General features: G+C 39.1%; 1 protein-coding gene across 50 annotated transcripts in view; it reads right to left on the bottom strand.

The window, feature by feature from the left end:
• Positions 1-23,938, bottom strand: part of Rexo5 (RNA exonuclease 5) — a 72,850-nt gene that overhangs the window by 41,709 nt on the left and 7,203 nt on the right. For 28 of the 50 annotated variants that reach the window (NM_001079706.1, XM_087560721.1, XM_087560703.1 and 25 more), the window contains 3 exons: positions 20,763-20,906; positions 9,995-10,083; positions 8,941-9,056 (listed from right to left, as the gene is read on the bottom strand). In NM_001079706.1, the coding sequence (NP_001073174.1) occupies positions 8,941-9,056; positions 9,995-10,083; positions 20,763-20,906 (349 nt within the window). Of the gene's footprint in view, positions 1-8,940; positions 9,057-9,994; positions 10,084-19,177; positions 19,218-20,762; positions 20,907-23,938 lie in introns of all 50 variants that reach the window. The other 22 variants (XM_087560774.1, XM_087560879.1, XM_087560780.1 and 19 more) reach the window with 1 other exon arrangement.

Raw genomic sequence — 23,938 nt, 5'->3', positions numbered from 1 at the left:
TAGAAATAGCAAAGGTGAACAACAGACAACAAATGCTGGAGGGGATGAGAGGAAAGGGAACCCCCATTCACTCTTGGTGAGACTGCAAACTGCTGCAGCTATTGAAGTCAGTGTGGAGAATTCTCAAAAAGCCAAAAATAAATTCTCCATACTCCTTGGAGTATGCCCAAAGGACTTGACATCTAACTCCACAGATAATTTGCTCAGTTATATTCATTGCTGCTATATTCACAATAGCTCAGAAATGGAATCAATTTAAATGCCCCACTACTAACAAAGAGAGAATGGATAAGGAAAATGTGGTATACATATACTATATAGGAAGAAATTTTAATCCAGCAACATGGCTGATCTGGCAAGAACCTAGGTTTTTGTGATCTGGCTAGAATGTAGACATGTCCTTAGTACACACTTTCAATTCCAAACAATGTAAGTAAGGTTAATTTATAAAAGGAGGAATACACCCAGGAGGAGTAGAAGGCAGGAAATAATCAAACTCAGAGCTGAAATCAACCAAGTAGAAACAAAAAGGACCATAGAAAGAATCAACAGAACCAAAAGTTGGTTCTTTGAGAAAATCAACAAGATAGATAAACCCTTACCCAGACTAACGAGAGGACACAGAGAGTGCGTCCAAATTAACAAAATCAGAAATGAAAAGGGAGACATAACAACAGATTCAGAGGAAATTCAAAAAATTATCAGATCTTACTATAAAAACCTATATTCAACAAAACTTGAAAATCTTCAGGAAATGGACAATTTCCTAGACAGATACCAGGTACCAAAGTTAAATCAGGAACAGATAAACCAGTTAAACAACCCCATAACTCCTAAGGAAATAGAAGCAGTCATTAAAGGTCTCCCAACCAAAAAGAGCCCAGGTCCAGACGGGCTTATTGCAGAATTCTATCAAACCTTCATAGAAGACCTCAAACCAATATTATCCAAACTATTCCACAAAATTGAAACAGATGGATCACTACCGAATACCTTCTACGAAGCCACAATTACTCTTATACCTAAACCACACAAAGACACAACAAAGAAAGAGAACTTCAGACCAATTTCCCTTATGAATATCGATGCAAAAATACTCAACAAAATTCTGGCAAACCGAATCCAAGAGCACATCAAAACAATCATCCACCATGACCAAGTAGGCTTCATCCCAGGCATGCAGGGATGGTTTAATATACGGAAAACCATCAACGTGATCCATTATATAAACAAACTGAAAGAACAAAACCACATGATCATTTCATTAGACGCTGAGAAAGCATTTGACAAAATTCAACAACCCTTCATGATAAAAGTCCTGGAAAGAATAGGAATTCAAGGCCCATACCTGAACATAGTAAAAGCCATATACAGCAAACCAGTTGCTAACATTAAACTAAATGGAGAGAAACTTGAAGCAATCCCACTAAAATCAGGGACTAGACAAGGCTGCCCACTCTCCCCCTACTTATTCAATATAGTTCTTGAAGTTCTAGCCAGAGCAATCAGACAACAAAAGGAGGTCAAGGGGATACAGATCGGAAAAGAAGAAGTCAAAATATCACTATTTGCAGATGATATGATAGTATATTTAAGTGATCCCAAAAGTTCCACCAGAGAACTACTAAAGCTGATAAACAACTTCAGCAAAGTGGCTGGGTATAAAATTAACTCAAATAAATCAGTTGCCTTCCTCTATACAAAAGAGAAACAAGCCGAGAAAGAAATTAGGGAAATGACACCCTTCATAATAGACCCAAATAATATAAAGTACCTCGGTGTGACTTTAACAAAGCAAGTAAAAGATATGTACAATAAGAACTTCAAGACACTGAAGAAGGAAATTGAAGAAGACCTCAGAAGATGGAAAGATCTCCCATGCTCATGGATTGGCAGGATTAATATAGTAAAAATGGCCATTTTACCAAAAGCAATCTACAGATTCAATGCAATCCCCATCAAAATACCAATCCAATTCTTCAAAGAGTTAGAACAATTTGCAAATTCATCTGGAATAACAAAAAACCCAGGATAGCTAAAGCTATCCTCAACAATAAAAGGACTTCAGGGGGAATCACTATCCCTGAACTCAAGCAGTATTACAGAGCAATAGTGATAAAAACTGCATGGTATTGGTACAGAGACAGACAGATAGACCAATGGAATAGAATTGAAGACCCAGAAATGAACCCACACACCTATGGTCACTTGATTTTTGACAAAGGAGCCAAAACCATCCAATGGAAAAAAGATAGCATTTTCAGCAAATGGTGCTGGTTCAACTGGAGGTCAACATGTAGAAGAATGAAGATCGATCCATGCTTATCACCCTGTACAAAGCTTAAGTCCAAGTGGATCAAGGACCTCCACATCAAACCAGACACACTCAAACTAATAGAAGAAAAACTAGGGAAGCATCTGGAACACATGGGCACTGGAAAAAATTTCCTAAACAAAACACCAATGGCTTACGCTCTAAGATCAAGAATCGACAAATGGGATCTCATAAAACTGCAAAGCTTCTGTAAGGCAAAGGACACTGTGGTTAGGACAAAACGGCAACCAACAGATTGGGAAAAGATCTTTACCAATCCTACAACAGATAGAGGCCTTATATCCAAAATATACAAAGAACTCAAGAAGTTAGACCGCAGGGAAACAAATAACCCTATTAAAAAATGGGGTTCAGAGCTAAACAAAGAATTCACAGCTGAGGAATGCCGAATGGCTGAGAAACACCTAAAGAAATGTTCAACATCTTTAGTCATAAGGGAAATGCAAATCAAAACAACCCTGAGATTTCACCTCACACCAGTGAGAATGGCTAAGATCAAAAACTCAAAGGGACAACAGATGCTGGCGAGGATGTGGAGAAAGAGGAACACTCCTCCATTGTTGGTGGGATTGCAGACTGGTACAACCATTCTGGAAATCAGTCTGGAGGATCCTCAGAAAATTGGACATTGAACTGCCTGAGGATCCAGCTATACCTCTCTTGGGCATATACTCAAAAGATGCCCCAACATATAAAAAAGACACGTGCTCCACTATGTTCATTGCAGCCTTATTTATAATAGCCAGAAGCTGGAAAGAACCCAGGTGCCCTTCAACAGAGGAATGGATACAGAAAATGTGGTACATCTACACAATGGAATATTACTCAGCTATCAAAAACAACGACTTTATGAAATTCGTAGGCAAATGGTTGCAACTGGAAAATATCATCCTGAGTGAGCTAACCCAATCACAGAAAGACATACATGGTATGCACTCATTGATAAGTGGCTATTAGCCCAAATGCTTGAATTACCCTAGATGCCTAGAACAAATGAAACTGAAGATGGATGATCAAAATGTGAATGCTTCACTCCTTCTTTAAAAGGGGAACAAGAATACCCGTGGCAGGGAAGAGAGAGGAAAAGATTATAACAGAGACTGAAGGAACACCCATTCAGAGCCTGCCCCACATGTGGCCCATACATATACAGCCACCCAATTAGACAAGATGGATGAAGCAAAGAAGTGCAGACCGACAGGAGCCGGATGTAGATCGCTCCTGAGAGACACAGCCAGAATACAGCAAATACAGAGGCGAATGCCAGCAGCAAACCACTGAACTGAGAATAGGACCCCTGTTGAAGGAATCAGAGAAAGAACTGGAAGAGCTTGAAGGGGCTCGAGACCCCATATGTACAACAATGCCAAGCAACCAGAGCTTCCAGGGACTAAGCCACTACCTAAAGACTATACATGGACTGACCCTGGACTCTGACCTCATAGGTAGCAATGAATATCCTAGTAAGAGCACCAGTGGAAGGGGAAGCCCTGGGTCCTGCTAAGACTGAACCCCCAGTGAACTAGACTGGTGGGGAGAGGGTGGCAATGGGGGGAGGGTTGGGAGGGGAACACCCATAAGGAAGGGGAGGGGGGAGGGGGATGTTTGCCCGGATACCGGGAAAGGGAATATCACTCGAAATGTATATAAGAAATACTCAAGTTAATAAAAAAAAAATGTAAAAAAAAAAAAAAAGGAGGGAGCCATGTTTTAAAGTGTGATCTAATCGACAGACAAAGTGGTGATCAGAGAAAGATTTGACAAAATGAGAGAGAGAGAGGATATGCCCAACTTTCACAAGAACAGACAGGAAAAAGAGGCAACTTAAGAAAGCAGAACAGAAGGAGAGGAGGCAGTTTTATGGGAAATTTTTATAGAGACAGAATACAATTCAAGACAGAATGAGCCAGAGAATGAGGATGAGCAAGGAGATTAGAAGAGATTGTAGAGTTAGTTTGAGGCCAAGAATAATAATTCAGTTGGAAGTTTAGAGAAGCCAGTTTAAATCAGTCAGCTTAGAGAAGAGTTTGGGCCAGAAAAGCTGAGTTGAACTAGACAGCCAAAGTTCAGAAAGAACTAGAAGGGGGGAGCTTAGTCAGCAGTAAGCCTCCCAGACAATTATATCGGGCGAATACTACAGAATACTATTCAGTGTAAAGAAAAATAAAACCATGAACTCTGCAGATAAGTGGCTGGAATTAGAAAAGATGATATTGAATGAGGTAATCCAGACCCAGAAACACAAATGTGGCCTATTCCCTTGTATTGGAAGCTCCTAGCTCCAAATCTTCAGATGTGAATACACAGCCTGTAGTAACCAGAGAAACCAGGAAAGTAAAACAGGGGCATTGCCAGGATAGCAGGGTTGGGGAACAATAGAAAGTGGGTTCAAGTAATCTGACCAGGCTAATAAGAGGTGTGTGGAGGCTCCTTAGAGAGGGGAGGGAGGTAAATACAAAAGAAGGTGGGAAGTAGGTAAAACAACAATATGGACGGCCAAAAAGGAATCATCCTATTAACTATGTAAACAAACAAACCTATAATGCATGACATTTAATGTATAAATATAACTTTTCTTGTCTAGGCTAAAGGTGCCTTCTCCAAGAGCCACAGACCACCTAATAAAACCCTAATTCCAGACATGAGAAACACTATTTTGAGTTGTTAGCCAAGGCTGTCAAAAAGACTCATATAACATACAGCCTGTTGCTGTTACCCTAGATTACCTGCTGAGATAGAAGTTAAGTCCCTATGGCTGAAGACACATGCACTTCAAAAACAGGGCCCAGAAACCCCTGAGCTGAAACTGATCTAAATGCCCCCTCTCCAAGGACTAGCTCCAGGGGTTGGGGATTTAGCTCAGTGGTAGAGCGCTTGCCTATCAAGTGCAAGGCCCTGGGTTCGGTCCCCAGCTCCCAAAAAAAAAAAAAAAAAAAAAAAAAAAAAAAAAAAAAAAAACTTCCAAAGGAGAGAGACAACCAATAACTATGACGCTTATGAACCACATCACTACCATGTCAGGAGAACCCTATGGCTGCAGTAGTGACCCATATATCTTGATGGTAATCAACAGCTCTCTAATTGGACATAAGGCCCACTCAACAAGAGGGAGATCATAAAACTCAGGTGACAGCATATGTTGGTGAGGATGTGGAGAAAGAGGAACACTCCTCCACTGTTGGGATTGCAAACTGGTACAATTACTCTGGAAATCAGTCTGGAGGTTCCTCAGAAAATTGGACATTGCACTACCTGAGGATCCAGCTATACCTCTCTTGGGCATATACCCAAAGGATACCCTAACATTTAACAAAGACACATGCTCCACTATGTTCATAGCAGCCTTATTTATAATAGCCAGAAGCTGGAAAGAACCCAGATGTCCTTTAACAGAGGAATGGATACAGAAAATGTGGTACATTTACACAATGGAGTACTACTGAGCGATCAAAAACAATGACTTCATGAAATTCATAGGCAAATGGATGGAACTAGAAAATATCATCCCGAGTGAGGTAACCCAATCACAGAAAAACACACTAGGTATGTATTCATTGATAAGTGAATATTACCCCCAAAGCTCCAATTACCCAGGATGCAATCCACAGACCACATGAAGCTCAAGAAGAAGGATGATCAAAATGCAGATGCTTCACTCCTTCTTAAAAGGAAGAACAAAAATATCCATAGGAAGGGATAGGGAGGCAAAGTTTGGAGCAGAGACTGAAGGAACAGCCATTCAGAGCCTGCCCCACATGTGCCCCACATACATATACAGCCACCAAAACTAGATAAGATTGATGAAGCTAAGAAGTGCATGCTGACAGGAACTGGATATAGATCTCTCCTGAGAGACACAGCCAGAGCATGTCAAATACAGAGGCGAACGCTAGTAGCAAACCACTGAACTGAGAAGGGGACCCCCCCACTGGAGGAATTAGAGAAAGGACTGAAAGAGCTAAAGGGGCTTACAATTCCAGAAGAACAACAATGCCAACCAACCAGAACTTCCAGGGATTAAATCACTACCCAAAGACTATACATGGACTTACCCAGGGCTCCAACTCTATCTTGCAGAGGATGGCCTTGTTGGACACCAGTGGAAGGGGAAGCCCTTGGTCCTGCCAAGGTTGGACCCCCAGTGCAGGGGAATGTCGGGGGTGGTGGTAACGGGGAGTGGACACCTTTATTAGGGAGGGGGAGGGAGGAGGGCAATAGGGGGCTTATGGACAGGATTTGAAATGTAAATAAAGAAATATATCCAATTAAAAAAAAAGAGGGAGATCATTCCTGGTACTGGAAACCCAGCTAACTAATCAGTGTTAGTGATCTCATTGGCTATTGGAGGAGAATCTAAAACCACTAATCCCCAACCTACAACCAGCATAATCCCTAATGATAATCTATAAACATTTGTTCTTATGCCTACAGATAAGTATAGTTTTCACCCCAATCAAGGAAACCTCTCTTTGAAACAGATACTGCTACAGAAAACTACAGCCAATCAAATAAATGCAGAGGTGTGAACCCAGTTCCAATGGATACATCTGCAATACACTCCCATACTTAGAGCTCTGGTAACACTGTGAAAGAAAGAATGGAATGATTGTAAGAGCTGATCAGGGACTCTGACGTGAGATTGTCTCTGAGTGATGTCAGAAGCAACACCTATAAAGTTTCACCAACGTAACTGCTCATGTCTAAGTTTAACAAAGAAGCACCAATGAACATACAAACTGCTGAGGAGTGGAGGGAGGGGAGACCAGGAGGCCTCAAACCTACACAAATGACTACAGGCCCCCGAGGAAAGCTGGAAGTGGGAGAGATGCCTTCTTCAGGGAAGAGCTTATGAACTGGGTCTTCCAATGCCAAACAGAGAGGTTTAAAAACACATATACAAGTAACTTACATTTGGGAATTTATATGTATATACAAATGGATGGATGCATGCAATAACAATTGATAAACAAAGAAGACAAGAATGTGAAGAAGAGCAGGGAGGGGGACATAGGATAATTTGGAAGGAGAAAAGGGAGGAGAGAAATGGTAGAACTGAAATATCTCAAGGGCTGGAGAGATGGCTCAGAAGTTAAGAGCACTGGCTGCTATTCTAGCCGTTCTTGAGTTCAATTCCCAACAAACACATAGTGGCTCACAACTATCTGTAATGTAACCTAATGTGTTCTTCTGGCATGTGGGTGTACATGTAGATAGAACACTCATATACACAAAATAAATAAATTTTAAAAATATATAATTACAAAAGTAAACAATAAAAATAATAAAATAGCCATAGTTTTATAATCCAAAGATTATAATTTTTTATATTTTAATAAAATCCACTTTCTTTTCTTTTTTTTTTTTTTCGTTCTTTTTTTTTCGGAGCTGGGGACCGAACCCAGGGCCTTGCGCTTCCTAGGCAAGCGCTCTACCACTGAGCTAAATCCCCAACCCCCACTTTCTTTTCTTTTAAGACTGGGTTTCTCTGTGTAGCCTTGGCTGTCCTGGACCTCACTCTGTAGAACGAGCTGGCCTTGAACTCACAAAGTTCTATCTGCTTCTGCATCTGCCTCTCAAATGCTGGGATTAACAGTGTGTGCCACAACTGCTCAGCCCTTCCATACTTTTTTTATGTATACATTTATAGATATATTTCATATGTGCTGTTTTGTGATTATATCTGTGTGTCAAATGAATTTTAGCATATCCCTTTAAAAGGTAAGAGTATCCTATTTTGCAGTTTAAAAAACTAACCCTCTAACTGATATTTGCATTGTCTTTGAAAAAGACATTTATATTTTCATCTTTTGTATAAATACTATGACAAAACTGCTTTCACTTATCTTTCTGCTGCATATGATTATTTTCTAGAAAAACAATTCAACTATCAGGTCTGCTACTAGAACAGCCTTTATCATTGGCATTAGGTCTCTCTACACCTAAGTAAAATGTGAGTGCCTGGGCATAGCTTTAGCCAACAAAATGGTTACGATTCACTGTTCTTCTCTTTGTCCAGCCACTGTGTATGTCTGACATTGTATGCTAATCCTTGAAAAAATAAAAATTAAAAGACTAAAATTGGCCAGGTGTGATGGCACAAGACTAACCCCAGCACTTGGGTGGCAGAAGCAGGTGGATCTCTGTGTATTAAAGGCCAGATTGGTGTAGATAGCAAGTGCCAAGTCAGGCTAGATAGTGAGACCCTGACTTAAGGGGGTGGGGGTGCAGACTAAAATTTAGGGCTTCAAATTTCTGTCATAAAAAATGTTTATTTGGGGAGTCAAGATAGATCATTGTATGTAGATATTCAAAAAAGATGTTGCTGGAACACAAAACCACTTCTCTAGCTATGTGGCAGTTGCTAAGAAACAAATACAACTGCATGACTCTAAGATAATGCAGATGATATTCTGCTGACATATCACAGTAAAAGTGAAGAACAAGGGTAAAAGTATTATGTACTAACAGTACAATTGCAGCAGCTGTTTATTTGAAAATAAGAGATAAAACTCAAGTAGCAGACGTTGTAGGCAATTCCTGTTAAGTCATATTCTATTCTGGAATGATAGCTATAGGAATAAACAGTCAGATGAGGTAAAGAATACCTAGTAAGGTAGTCCAGAATCTTGAAATCAGGCTTGACAAGTTCATCCATAAGACAGTAGCCTCCTTCAGCAACCAGTGAGATGCGTGTTAGTTCTTTCCCCATGGATGTAAGGCACTACAAGACAAAATACATTCAGGCTACTGAACCACAGTCATTGCTTCCCCTGTTCTATTCACTGTATCAGCTACCACCTACTCTCAGCTACAAGGATCCCTGCCAGCAGCTGCAAAGATGTTTGCTTACTACAGGATCCAGTATGAATGAAACTGAAGCTAGGGTATTTGCTGAACATTATGATTAATGAAAGCAACGCAATACAATTGCTCTGGAATTTTTAAATTTATTTATTTTTTTAATTTTTGAGTAAAATGAAAGGCCAGGGAAGCTAAGACAAGATCAAAGTCCAAAGTCAACTTGAGATCCTGTTTTAGTTTTTTTATTTTAATGGAGATAAAAATATCAATCATAATGTGCCTATCATCTACAAACTATGTATTACCCTTCATTATGGCTAAGAAGCACTACTTACACTAATCACTCTCTACATTTATAGACCAGTCTTAATTATAACCTACCTCATAGGGGAATAAACTGAGCAAAGGGGTTAAGTGACAGCTACCACCAGGGAGGATCAGGATACAAACTAACAAGGATTAAGGAACTATTTGCCAGAACTATAGGAAAAGGATGTACTTGTTTTTGGAAGAGTTACTAAATTATCAGGGAAATCCTATTTCTAATCTTCAATGTGCAAAATCTAGGTCAATTGTAATTAAGGCAGAGTCTTTATGGCAGTCATAGTACAGAACATTTGTTCAAAAAAATCAGTCTTTTCTGATAATTTTTTTTTACTAAACACAGGAACTACTTAGAAAACTTAAAACCAATTTTTCATTTGGAATACAGAGCCAAGTGTTTAAAAAGGCCACTTTCAGATACTTAAACTAAAAGCTGGAACTGAAAGGCACGGGTTCACTGGTGCACTGAACTCAAGAAATCATCTTACACTATTGTTGGAAAATGCTCTAAAAAAGATCAAAAGCATTACCTACCACTTCACAGTCAAGTCCAAAGAGGGGACTGCTATCTGTTATGAAACCACTATACTTGAGAAGGATAAAGTTTTCACAGTTAGGAGACCCTAGGAAGAAAAGGAGGTAAATATTTATTGATGCCATTTACTGGAAGATAATAAATATCACTTTGGAGATTCATCCAGACAAACTGAAATAACATATGCACTGGGAACATTCTCTGTGTTACTTGAAGTATAAAGACTAAATAAGAAGCAACCTCTCTTGAAAGTTTTTGTTCGTTCATCATTCATTCATTCATTGTTACATTGAGTAAATATTGTAGGTTGCTGTTTTCGTTCATTCATCATTCATTCATTCATTGTTACATTGAGTAAATATTGTAGGTTGCTGTTTTCATTCATTCATCATTCATTCATTCATTGTTATACTGAGTAACTATTGTAGGTCGCTGTTTTGGAGGACCGGGCCTGGGGCCTGGAATTCCTTGTTACCTAGCAAAAATTCTTTCTTCTTATGAGAATTAAATCCAAAGCTATTGGACACTCCCCATGTAGATACTAGGATAAAAAGACTAACATGTGCAAATGACTCCATGTGGCATATTTTTTCCTAAATAAAGCAAGTGAAAATAGGAATTATTTCACTCTAGTGAAATCCACATCTAAAAAGACTATAGCAGGCAGAAATCTGAGCAACTTTTCCCTTATATCTAACTCTATCCCTGAGATTTTCCTGAAGTCACTATTCAGAAATGTTCTTCAATTTCTTAGAATCAGAACCTCAAAATTCCCTCTAGAGGTTCAATACAGGTTCTGGGAACTCTATTATATACACTAAGTCAACAACTAGGCATATACAGCCCAGGGGTCCAAAACATTGGAACCATTAAAGATTTCTACTTTCACACAGTTGATGAAGCAGTGAAAGTAGCATGTAGATTTTATTTGACAGAATTAAAGAAGAGTTTGAAACCTCTGGACCATTTTCTTCTTCCTAGTACCCAGAGATTTCCAATGAATTAAAATTAAAATGACTAAAAGAGTAAAAGATCTTCCTGAAGGTCTACAGGCAGTTAATAATTGCTAGGGGAAGAAGAGACATTTTCTTCAGAAGTGTGGCCACTGGTAAGATGCTCATATTCTTTCATTTTATTTAGTTTTATTGAAAATGGATTTTCTCATATAATATATCCTAATTACAGCCCTCCCCCCCACTTCTCCCAGTTTGTCCCCATCTCCCCTCTTTTAAGGTTTGGTCTGCTGTTTTATGTATTGTAATGCTAAATTCTATACCTGAAGGGAAGGTCTAGGCTTATGAGTTAATTCTCATGTTTACAAGCTTTTGTTATGCAAACCTTGTTCCTTGATTTAAAACTACTGGTTAAATAAAACTGGTTACAGATATTAGAGGTAGGTGAGTTTGGAGTTCCGGTAGAGAGAGGAGAAGAGGAGAAAGATTAGCACATGGCCAGGAGAAATAGCAAGAATCTGGAGTACACTGCTGGGGAGGTAGCCAGGCCAGCAGTTAGAGGAGTAGATTAGGGGTGGAAACCCCCGCCCCCAGTAATTGTCAAGGCCAAATAAAGTAACTATAGTCTAAGTCTCATTTTATTTGTAAGTTAGTAGGGGATAGGCTTAAATTGCTGGTAGTATACCCCACCTCCCAATCTACTCCCTTTTGTCTCTCATTAGAAAAGAAGAGGTTTCAAAGAGATAATCAAACATGACCAAATAAAATATAGTAAGATGAAAGGAAAACTTTCATATTGACATTGGACATGGCAAATCAACAGAAGGAAAAGAGTCCCAACAAGCAGGAACAGAGTCAAGGCCCACTTCATTCTCAGCCAGGAGTCCCATAAAAATACTAAGTTAATAGCTACAATATATGTACAGAGACCTGGTGTAAGTCTTGTGGTTGCTGCTTCAGTCTCTGTGAGCTCATATGTGCTTGCTTAGTTGATTCAGCAGAGGGCCTTATTCTCTGGTGTCCTCTGATTCTTAACAATCTTTCTGCCTCCTCTCCTTGGGCTTCCCTGACCTCAAATTTGGACTGTCTCTCTGCATGATGTCTGGCTGTAGGTCTCTGAAACTGGTCCTATCTGCTGCTGGAGAAAGCCTCTCTAATAATGACTGGATAAGGGCACTGACATATGGGTATAGCAGAGTATCATTAGAAATCATTTTTTTTAAGGACCAGTAATGTTTGGTTTTACCTTCTGGGCTATCTAGTCTCTGGTTCTTGGTTCCCCAAGCAGTGTTGAGGATGGGTTCTTCTCACAGAGTGGCCTTGGGTTAGATTAGACATTGGTTGGCTGCTCTTACAAGTTCTGTGTCACTACTGCCCTACCACATTTTGTAGGTAGAATACGTTGTAGGCCAAAGGTTTTGTGGCTGGGTTGGTGTGCATATTTCTTTCAGCAGCCTGAAAAGCAACTCAGAGACTAGAACACAGGGTGAAAACTCCATATAGGCACCAGCTTGACCTCTCCATGTGGGTATTGTCTTCAGAAATAGGGCCCTGCTGTCATTTGCAGAAAGTAATCTGTTGTCTTAGCATACAGCATGGGTTGTTTGGAGACTTCCATGGGACCCCTTTGGACAACAAAACAACTGAATGTAACCTAGTCCTGCCACTGGAAAACACGCCTGGTTTCAAGAGATGGAAACTTGAGACTGCATCCTCTTTTATTAGGAGTCATCATGAGAATCACCTTCATAGATTTCAGGAAGTTTCCACTGCACTAGGTTTCCACACCAACTCCCAAATGCACCCCAAATCCAACAGTCTCTCCCTGCACTCTTTCTTTCCACTACATCTTCACCTGCCTTTCAGTTCACCTGTAAAATCTATTTTATTTCTCCCTCCCAGGAGACCACCTAGATCCCTTCTCTTAACCTAACGTCTCTAGGTCTATGAACTGTGGCATGGTCATTATTTATATATAGCTAGTATTTCCTTACAAGTGAGTATGTACCATACTTCTCTGTCTGGGCCTGTGTTACTACCTCCCTCAGAATTTCTTCTAGTTCTATCCAGAATAGTGTATCCTTTGTGTATATGCCCAAGTACTGTAGTGGAATCTTGACGTAGATCATGAGGAACCACCATACTGATTTCCATAAGTGGCTGTACAAGTTTACACTCCCACCAACAATGGGTAAGTGCTCCCTTTATTCTACATACCCACCAGCAGGATGTGTGTTACTGACCTGACAGATGTTAAGATGGAATCTCAAAGTAGTTTTAGTTTGCATTCCCCTGATGGTAAGAATGTTCAACATTTGTTGCATAGCCATTTGAAATTCCTCTATGGAGAATTCTGTTTAGTTCTATATCCTGTTTTTTTAAACTGGACTATTTTATTTTTTGATATCTTGCTTCTTGAGTTCTTTATATATTTTGGATATTAGATCTGTATTGGATATGGAGTTGATAAAATTCTCCCATTCTGTAGAGTGCCTCTTTGTCGGATTGATGTTAACAGAAGCTTTTCAAATTTCAAAAGGCCCCATTTATTGATTGTTGATCTTAATGCTTATGCTAATGGGCTTTTGTTCAGAAATCATCTACTATGCTAATGTGTTCAAGGCTATTCCCCTCTTTCTCTTCTATCAAGTTGAGTGTATCTGATTTTATGTTGAGGTCTTTGATCCACTTGGACTTGAGTTTTGTGCAGGGTGATAGGTATGGACCTATTTGCATTCTTTTACACAGAGCCAGTTTGACCAGCACCATTTATTGAAGATACTAGAAAGTATCTATTTTCCACTGCATAGTCTTAGCTTCTTTATTAAAAAAAAAAAATAAGGTGTCCATATATGTTTGAATGTATGTTTGGGTCTTCAATTCCATTGGTCAACATGTCTGTTTTATGTCAATATCGTGCAGTTTGTATGACAATAGCACTATAATACAGCGTGAAATCAGGGACAACAGTATCTCCAACAGCTCTTACATTGTTCAGAATTGCTTTAGCTGTCCTGGTACGGTAGTTTGAATAGGTATGGCCCTCACAGACTCATGTGTTTGGCCCTGGGGGTTGGGGATTTAGCTCAGTGGTAGAGCACTTGCCTAGCAAACGCAAGGCCCTGGGTTCGTCCCCCAGCTCCGGAAAAAAAAAAAAAAAAAAGAAAAAGAAAAGGAATGTCTGGCCCTCAGGGAGTTGTGGCACTACTAGGAGATATTGCTGTGTTAGAGTAGCCTCTGGTCTTATTGGAGAAAATGTGTCATTGTGAGGTTGGCCATTGAGGTCTCCTGTGTTCAATTACTACCTAATTGGCAGTGTTCTGCTGCTGCCTGCAAATCAATATGTAGAACTCTCAGCTCCTCAAGCACATGTCATGATGATAATGAACTGAAACTCTGAAACTCTAAGCCAGCTCCCATTAAATGTTTTCCTTTATAAAAGTTGCTTTGGTCATGGTATCTCTGCATCCCAACAGAAACCCTAAGGCAGCTTCTAACATCTGTTACCTCCAGTACTCACTGGATGAGCTACCCACTGGTGCGAATGGGATATTAAAGTCTTCTACTGTCAGTTTATGAGGGTCGATATGGAATTTAAGTTGTAGTAGTATATCTTTTACAAACTCAGGTGTCCTTGTAGTTGGGGCATAGATGTTAAAAACTGAAGTGTCGTCTTGGTATATTTTTCCTTTAGAGTATGTAGTGTCCTATCTCTTGATTAGTTCTGGTTTGAAGTCTATTTTGTCAGATTGTAGAATGGTTATGCCAGCTCACTTCTTATATCCATTTGCTTGGGATATCTTTTTCTAACCCTTCACCCTGAGGTAATGACTATTCTTGATTTTGAACTGTGTTTTTTGTATAAAACAAAAAGGTGGATCTTTCTATGTTTTTACACACATTCTTTAATTTTGTGTCTCTTTATTGGGAAACTGAATTCACTGATACTGAGAGATAAAGACCAAATATTATTGATTACTGTTATGTTGTTGTTGTTGTTCCTGGTAGTGGTGGGTGGGTGGGTGTGTTTCCCTCCTTTTGATTTTGCTGGTGTGAGATTATTTATATCTTATGTTTTTACATCTTGTGTTTTCATGGATTAAGTTAACCTCCTTAGATTAGAGGGTTGTTACTTTTCCTAGCTCCCTCTGTAAGGCTGGATTTTTAGACAGATGTTGTCTGATTTGGTTTTATCACAGAATACCTTATTTTCTCTGTGTCTATGGTGATTGAATGTTTGCTTGGGTATAGTAGTCTAGGTTAACATCTGTGGTCTTTTAGAATCTGTAATGTATGTTTCTAGACCCTTTTGGCTTTTAAAAGTCTCCATTGAGAAGTTAGGTATAATTCTAACAGGTCTGTCTTTACATTTAACTTGGCCCTTTTCCTTTGCAGCTTTTAATATTCATTCTTTGTTATGTATAATTAATGATTAGCATGTGGCATGTGGACTTTCTTTTCTGGCCCAATCTACTTGGTTTTGTATGCTTTTTTGCACCTTTACAGGCATTTCCTATTTTAGATTAGGAAAAATTTCTTCTACAATTTTGTTGAAAACATTTTCTGGGCCTTTAAGCTAGCTTTCTTCTTTTTCTGTACCTATTATTCTTAGGTTTGGTCTTTCCATAGTATACCAGGTTTCCTAGATGTTTGTGTCAGAAGTTTTATAGATTTAACAGTTTCTTCTATCCAGTAGAAGCTGTCATATTTTCTATACCTGAGATTTTCACTCTGCTCTCTAGTATTCTGTTGGTGATGCATGCCTTTGTAGTTCCTGTTTGAATTTCTAAAATTTTCATTTCCAGAATTCCTGCAGTTGGGTTTTATTGATCATTTTCCCATTTTCAGGTCTTTCCCACTTTCATTTACTTCCTTATGCTGTTTTCCTGAATTTCTTTGAGGGATTTACTCAAGTCTTCTTTAATGACCTCCATCATATTCCTAAATGTTGTTTTAAGGTCTTTCTTGTGCTTCAGCTATGCTGGAATATTCAGGGCCTACTGTGGTAGGATAGCTGGGCTCTGGTGGAGAGAAGCTGCCCTAGCTACTGTTGTGTTTTTACGCTGGCCTATTAACATCTGTTTGTGATGATTAAAGGTCTAGACGCTGAATCATTGTTGGGTGGGTATTTTGTTCCTTGGCTTCTGTTTCCTCTCTGGATTTTAGAAGAATGTGATGGCTGTGTGTTGCCTGGTTTTCCTGACCTGTTCAGCTGGTGTGTTCACAGGGAATGTCTAAAGGTGCTGGAGATTGGGTAACTGGGATGAATTTGGGGAGGAAGGTTGGAGGATAAAGTCTTTGTGATCCATTGGTGATAGGGTTAGAGAGGAAAACTTTCCAGCTACAGAGCTGGGGATGAGGCAGGGGACTGACCTCAATAGCAGTTGGAAAGGTGTGGGTCTGCCTTCAGCTTACTTTTTGCTCTAGGAGTTGTGGCCCTTGGGTTTGAACAGGTACCTGCTTGAGTTGGGGCTGGGATACAGGAAGATTAGGAGCAGGGATGGTCTGTGGGATCCACAGGAAGTGTGGACAGGGGGAAGGGAAGGCTGCAGCTGGTGTTCTTCATGGTTGTTGTCTCAATATATAAGCTCTCAGCTACTGTTTCAGCAGTATGCCTGCCTTCCACCATGCTCCCTACCTTAACAGTCATATACTAATCCCTTGGAACTCTAAGGCCCCAAATTAAATGCTTTCTTTTATAAGTTGCCTTCGTCATGATGTCTCTTCACTGCAAGAGGAAAATAACTAAGGCAAGACAGAAAAATTATACCTCTGGTTTATCTTTTAAGATAATTATTTGGTAATTATGATTGTATAACTCTGTGAACATACTAAATATACTGAATTAAACTTTATAAATGAGTGAACTGTGTGGTATGTTAATTTTATATTTGTATGTATATGTAATTTTTACAATACTAGAAAATCAACACAGGGCTTTGTAAGTGCTAGGCACATACTCTACCAAAGTTACATACCCAGTCCTATTACTTATACCACAGTAAGAAGGGAGTGGGGCGGGGGGAGGCTGGAGAAGTGGATCAGTGGTTCAGAACACTGGCTGTGCTTCCAGAGGATCCAACTGCAATTCCCAGCACCCACATGCAGATCACAACAATCTGTAACTCTAGTTCCAGAGGATCTGGCACTCTTGCCCAGACATACATGGAGGTAAAACATTAATACACATGAAAATAAATCTTAGAGAGAGCATTATATATGCATATGTTCCTGTGTATACTTATGCACAGAAGTTAGAGAATAATATTAAATAGCTTCATTCAGCATCTATTTTCCAACACAGGATCTTGACTAAACCCAAAGCATACTGATTTGGCTATGTTGGTTGTCCAGAAAGTTCCAGGGCTTGGCCTGTATACACCTTTTCAGAGCTAGAATTAACAACATATGCTGTTGCACCTGGCTTTTTGTTAGACACTGGGGATCCAAACTTGGGTCTCTATGCTTGCATGGCAAACAAACACTACAGTACCAACTAAGCTATCTCCTTAGGTCTAAAAAGTTTACAATTTAAAAATTACATTCCTTTACCTGCTGAGCAATATCACCAATCCAAGTTTTTTTTATTAAAAAAGGAAATTTAGCAATAAGGGTGTAGTACAGTTACTTAAAATGTGTCTAATATGCCCAAAGCCATGTGTTTGAGCCCTAGCACTGGAAAAACAAACAAACAAAAAAAAAAAAAACCAATAACAGCACCCAGACATTTAATCATCACTACTATCACTAATTAAAGGAAGTAGGGAAAATAAAATCAAGTATTTTTTCTAAAGTTTGTTCTAGAATTGACCAGAACTGTGGATTATAGACCTGCTTGATTTAAAAGCAGTAAGGGCCTCCCTGCGAAGCCCCTCCCTTGTCTGCCTTGCTGGCTCATCCTCATTCCTCTGTGTCAGCTGTGAAACACTGACACCCAGTGGCCACTCTGGACTGGGACTCAGACAATTCTTCCTATCCTTCCTTTCCTCCATTACCATCTCACCCATTCTCACCTTCAGCCCTGTAACAACTTGCTTGCCTCCTCTCCTCTCACCTCAACTTCATTTACTGGAGACTCCAGCTGTTGGTACAGAGCCAAGGTACCCCTAACCCTTTCATTCCTGTTTTCCAGATTACTTTGTCTTATTGTAACCTCTTTGCAGAAGCCCCTTCTCCCATCTACCTCCAATTCCATGGGGACCTGCCTCTTGGACAGAATTCCCTGGCTCTTTTCTGTAGCCCCTCCAGTCTTTTCTCTGCATTTCTATTCTCCTCTTTAATTCACTGACCTATGAAAGCATTCTTTTCCAGGATCTAGACAGAAATACTTTCCTAAGATTCAGAGAGGGCAACAGAAACCAAGGAATGGAGAAATCACTAAACAAAGACCCAAATAGAATCGATACCTAGAATCACTTCAATCTCTCTAACTCCAGATGCCTAGAAACCAGCACGAAAACCATAATCAATAACAGTTAAGACAATATGCTTCCACCAGAGCCTAGTAACTACCACAGTAGGTACTGAGAAATCTAGTATCAGTGAAGCACAGTGATTTTAAAATACCAATTATGGATATGTTCAAGGGCCATAAAGAGGATATGAATAAATTTCTTAGTGAAGTCTATAAAAACATAAACAAGGGAATGAAGTAATGAAAAAAACTTACAACATGAGTTCCCATTACACAGAAGTAGAATTTAAGAAACAGAATCACTAAAGAAAACCTAAACTGAAAAAAGCTGGAAATAAAAAATTTAGAAAACAGAAGCCTCAGAGGTAAGGCTCACCAAAAGATTACAAGACACAGAAAAGAAAAACTCAGGTTTTCGTCTTCAAAGAGACAGATTTTCTTCAACAAAATGATACAAGAAAAATTCCCCAACCTAAAGAATTGGTACCTATCAAAGTACAAGAAGCAAACAGAATATAAAATAGACAAGGCTAGAAAAAAACCCCCCATAACACATAGTAATCAAATACTAAATGTACAGAACAAAACCAGAATGTTACAAGCTGCAGAAGAAAAAGACCAAGTAACATAAAGGCAAACACACTACTTCTAACTAAAGACTCTGAAAGTCAGAAGGGCCTGGAGGGATGGATGTTCTATGAACTCAGAGACTACTGATGGAAGCCCAGACAACTATAATCAGAAAAATTATCAATGACAATAGAGGGAAAAAACATAAAACAGGACAAAACTAAATTTAAGCAGTTTCTACCTACCAATCCAGCTCTGTAGAAGGCAGTAGAAGAAAATTTCAGTCTGAAGATGTTGACCATGTACAAGAAAACACAAGAAATAAAAAAATTCAGCTAACAAATTCACCTAGTAAATCAAGAGGATGAAACCCACATTACAACAACAAAATAATCAACAAAATACTGTTGATGACTCTCAATACGTTCTTCATCAAGCCCTTCCCCTCAGGGATCAGGGAGCTGTGCAGAAGAGGAGGCAGAAAGATTGTTAGAGCCAAAGGTGATGGATGACTCCAAGGAACTGTCTTCCAGACACCATTTTACTGATACATATGAACTCAGACTGTGACAGCATGCACAGGTTCAAACTAGATGGGGTCCCTGAGCTGAGAGGGTAAGGGGACAAGGGCTCCCATCCCCAACCAAGAAGCTATTTTCAAGTGATATCTACTTGAAAAGAAAAACTTAATTCTCTCTAATGGTCTAATGTAATTTTGCTGGCTATGGGAACCACACTTAACGGGAGGCCCTATGCTCAGGAGTTGATGGTCAATACCAACAAACAAACAAGTAAAAAAGAGGAATTTTTGTAGCTGTTTTGTCTCTCAGTGCTTTCTTTGGGCATTTATTGTCTTACTGGTCTTTTGTTTATATATTATAGTTTCTAGTTTTGTGATTTTATGTAATTTTTGCATATGTGTATTTCCTGAGTTTTTCTTTGATATTATTGTTGCTTATTTGTTTTGTTTAGTTATTAAAGAGGGGAAGGAAAGTACATGGAGTTGTGTATATATATGGGGTGGGATCTGTGAAGGGTTGGGGAGGAAACCATGATCAGGATATACTATATAGAAAAAACTTTTCAATACAAAAATAAAATTAAGGGGGTAGAGAGCTGGCTCAGTGGTGAAGAGCGCTGATTGCTCTTCCAGAGATCCTGAGTTCAAATTCCAGTAACCACATGATGGCTCACAACCATCTGTAATGGGAACCTATGCCCTCTGGTCTAAAGACAGCTACAGTGTACTCATATACATAAAATAAATTTTTTAAAAAAAGTTTAAAAATAAAAATAAAATAAAATCAATGAGGGTTTGATGTAATGAAGTATGTTGATTTTCTATGTACAAGTATGGTTGTGTCTGTGTGTATTCATGTTTCTGTTTGTGGGCACATGTGCCTGGCGTCCGAGTTTGAATATGTTGTACTCTTTGATTGCCCTCTACTTTATATATTGGGTTTTCCATTTGACCTGAGCTTGCCAATTTGGCAAATCAGACTAACCAGCTTGCTGTAGAGGTCCCTTATATCCAACTTCAGAGCACTGCAATTATAAGAAAGGGGCCGTGGTGTAAGGGATCTTAATTATGGTTCTCATGCATCAACTGAGACATTTAATATATTGCATTAAATACTTTACTGATATTTATAACCTTTATACACAATCTAAAAATCATCACTTTTCTTAACATAGTACACATTCCACGCTAAAAATATTTCCAAATTACAAGATTAAACAGACTATCCCAAAAGCATCAAGAAAAAAATAATTCTTACAAAGGTATTTAAATGAAGTTAGTGATATTAAATTAAGTAAGTTTAAGCATACCTTGTAAAGGAAAGTGAAATGTTTTCATTTCCTCTTTTGTCAGAAGGCATCTGGTCAAGCTCACGTTCTTATAGCCATACTTTTGAATGATGGGGTCATTCTGTAGGTCGATGCTGGATTTTAAAGTGGCAGAAATTAAAGGTCCTGAAACAACAAAGGTATGGCAATGTGTATTAGAATCTCAAGGTGGGTCAGCAGGATGGCCCAGTGGATAAAGGTGCTTGCTGCATAAGCCTGGTGATCTGAATTCTCTCTGGGAACCCTCTGTGGAAGAAAGCATTCCTTTTGACTTCTGTGCATGCTTTGGCATAAAGGTGCCTGACTCACACCACACACACACACACACACACACACACACACACACACACACACACACACCTACTTCTCAATAATAATAAGAAGAACCTAAGAGGACATGCCTCTATATAGGTTAAATACAGTAAAGGTAAAAAGATAGTATGACTTAGCTTCAACTTGCAGTGTGTGTGTGTGTGTGTATGTGTGTGTGTGTGTGTGTGTGTGTGTGTGTGTGTGGTGTGATTTCATATAGTTATAAAAACACAAAGAGAAGCTAGACAAGGTGAGGCACTTGTGTGATTTGGTTTGGGAGGGAGCCAATAGGCTCTCAACTTCAAAACAAACTTGGGCTACAAAGTAAGACCCTGCCGAAATAATGAAAGCAACATGACCAAACCAAGATTAGAGACAATTATAGGGCTTTTTATAAAAGGTAAAGAAAGGAAAAATATACTTAAGGATTAAAATGGTCAAAGATACTTAAGAAAGAAAGCAAAGTGCCAAATCTTGAGAAGGCAGAATTGAAACAGATGGTATGTTAGACCCAGTGGTGCCTGCCCATTTCAAACAGTTTGTTTTATCTTTACTCAAATCTCCTGCTTTCTATTCAAGCAACATCAGCCTATTCCCCAAGCCAGGCAATATCAGTGACCAGGTTACATGGGCAGACCTCGAGACTGCATTCTGAAATGGGACGATAGGAATAATGCTGATCACATTTGCTTGTGTCTAGAATTTTAAAGATTTGTGTATAAAATACAAAAAGAACCGACCACTTTGAAAACCTCCTCTGTTGGAAGCCATGAAAATGAACCAGGCTAGTTCTTTACTGCAGGCACTTAGCTTGCAGATGGAATTTTAGGCAGCATGCATCCTTCAATCATCCTCCTTTTTGATGAAGATAGACATCTGGTCCACACAGCCCCAAAAGTCTGTTTATCCCAGTAGTAGAGGGCACTCTAAGTTAGATAGGAATACAAAAAACTTGGATTGGCTGTGACAGTTTAGTGTGAAGAGTCAGAACTATGAGTCAAGTTGAGAGTGGAGATGAAATAAATGATACTCCATTTGTGTGGCAGGGTCAAGAGTCTGAACTTTGGTTCATCACTCAATACATAATCAAGACAATAAAAGCTCCCGAGAAGGGAAGCAAGAAAATATAAAGAGTACCTTATCAACCTCCAAAGCCTGTGAACAACAGAGCAGAGAAAAACTAGACAAAGATCTACAGTAATACTGGCAAAAAAATATTTTAACTAAAGCCTAGGTAGTAAGAGGGCCAAAAAGTTAGGAGAGTATACAAAAAAATGTTAAATATAAAATAATTTAATCAAAAAATATTTGAGTGTTTATTGACATTATTGTACAATGTACATTGCACAATGGCATTATTCTAGCCAACAAAATTTGGTATGGAATTTAAGCTCAAATTGGAAAGATGAACAATAAATGAATAAACATATATCAAGTAGGGATAAGAACTATGGATAAAAGAAGTGGATATTGGGGGTTGGGGATTTAGCTCAGTGGTAGAGCACTTGCCTAGCAAGCGCAAGGCCCTGGGTTCGGTCCCCAGCTCCGAAAAAAAGAAAAAAGAAAAAAAAAAAAAGACTGATTAAGAAGGGGGTATTGGGTTGGAGAGATGGCTCAGTGGTTAAGAGCACTGACTGTTCTTCCAAAGGTCCTCAATTCAGTTCCACATGGTGGTTCACAAGCATCTGTAATGAGATCTGATGCCCTCTTCTGGTGTGTCTGAAAATAGCTACAATGTATGCAAACATAAAATAAATAAATCTAAAAAAAGGTTTAAAATAAAGAAAGAGGGGGGTGCTATCGGATGAGGAAAATGGCTTTGGTCATGCTCGTATATCCAGAATGGTCTCTCTGATGAAGCAGTATCCAGGTAGGATTTACAGGAGCAAAGGGAATAATGAGCCATGTAGATTGGAGACAGGGAGCCAAAATAAAACAACTCTAAAATTCTGACTGGTGACTAAAGAGGAAAAAAAGTACTAACATGGAAATTGAAGATGGAAGCCTATTGTTTACAGATGAAATAAGATGGTCTTAGCCATGATATAACTGGGAAGAAAGTAGAATATCCAAGAAACAATGTTCAGGAGGCAACTACTGCAATAAAAGTCTGTAGTCTGAGACATCAAATCTAGAGATGAAGACACAGGAGTCTTCTGTAGAAAGCTTGACAGAGGAGCTGGGGATTTAGCTCAGTGGTAGAGTGCTTACCTAGGAAGCGCAAGGCCCTGGGTTCGGTCCCCAGCTCCTAAAAAAAAAAAAAAGAACCAAAAAAAAAAAAAAAAAAGAAAGCTTGACAGATAAACTTGACAAGTAGACGAAGCGTCCAAAGAGAAGACTCAAGGACGATGAGAGTGCTATGGACTCTGCATTGGGAACTTGGGTAGCCTTAGGCTAGAACAATGAGATCAAATCTTTAAGAGAATAGAGCTATAATTGTAGCCCCTTTGGTTCCTTAATACCTACAGAATAAAACCATTACCTAAAGTCTGCAAGGCAGAGTCCTAAGTGGAACCCCAGGCCTCTTCTTTCACCTCCACCCCACCAGTAATCTGTATTTTTCAGCAGTTAATTTAGAACCTTTGCTTAAACCTCAAATTTTAAAATGATATTCTATATGACTTATTTAGAGATATTTAAAAGACAGTACATGTCAAATCAAATATAACTGCAGATATGATGTAGGAATCTATCGGAAGGAGAGGGAAACAATGGAAATGTAGAAAAATTAGAAGCTACCAACCACCATAACAAAGAAAACAAGAAAACAATTCTAAGGGAAGTAGCAGGGAACAGCCCAATTGACTAGTCCTACTTTTTTATGTCTCCTTGGTGCAATTATTCAG

This window comes from Rattus norvegicus, chromosome 1 (assembly GCF_021556685.1).
Source record: "Rattus norvegicus strain SHRSP/BbbUtx chromosome 1, alternate assembly SHRSP_T2T, whole genome shotgun sequence".
Classification (NCBI taxonomy): domain Eukaryota; kingdom Metazoa; phylum Chordata; class Mammalia; order Rodentia; family Muridae; genus Rattus; species Rattus norvegicus.
The sequence above is the reverse complement of the archived record's forward strand: the minus strand, read 5'-3'. Positions and strand labels throughout refer to the sequence as shown.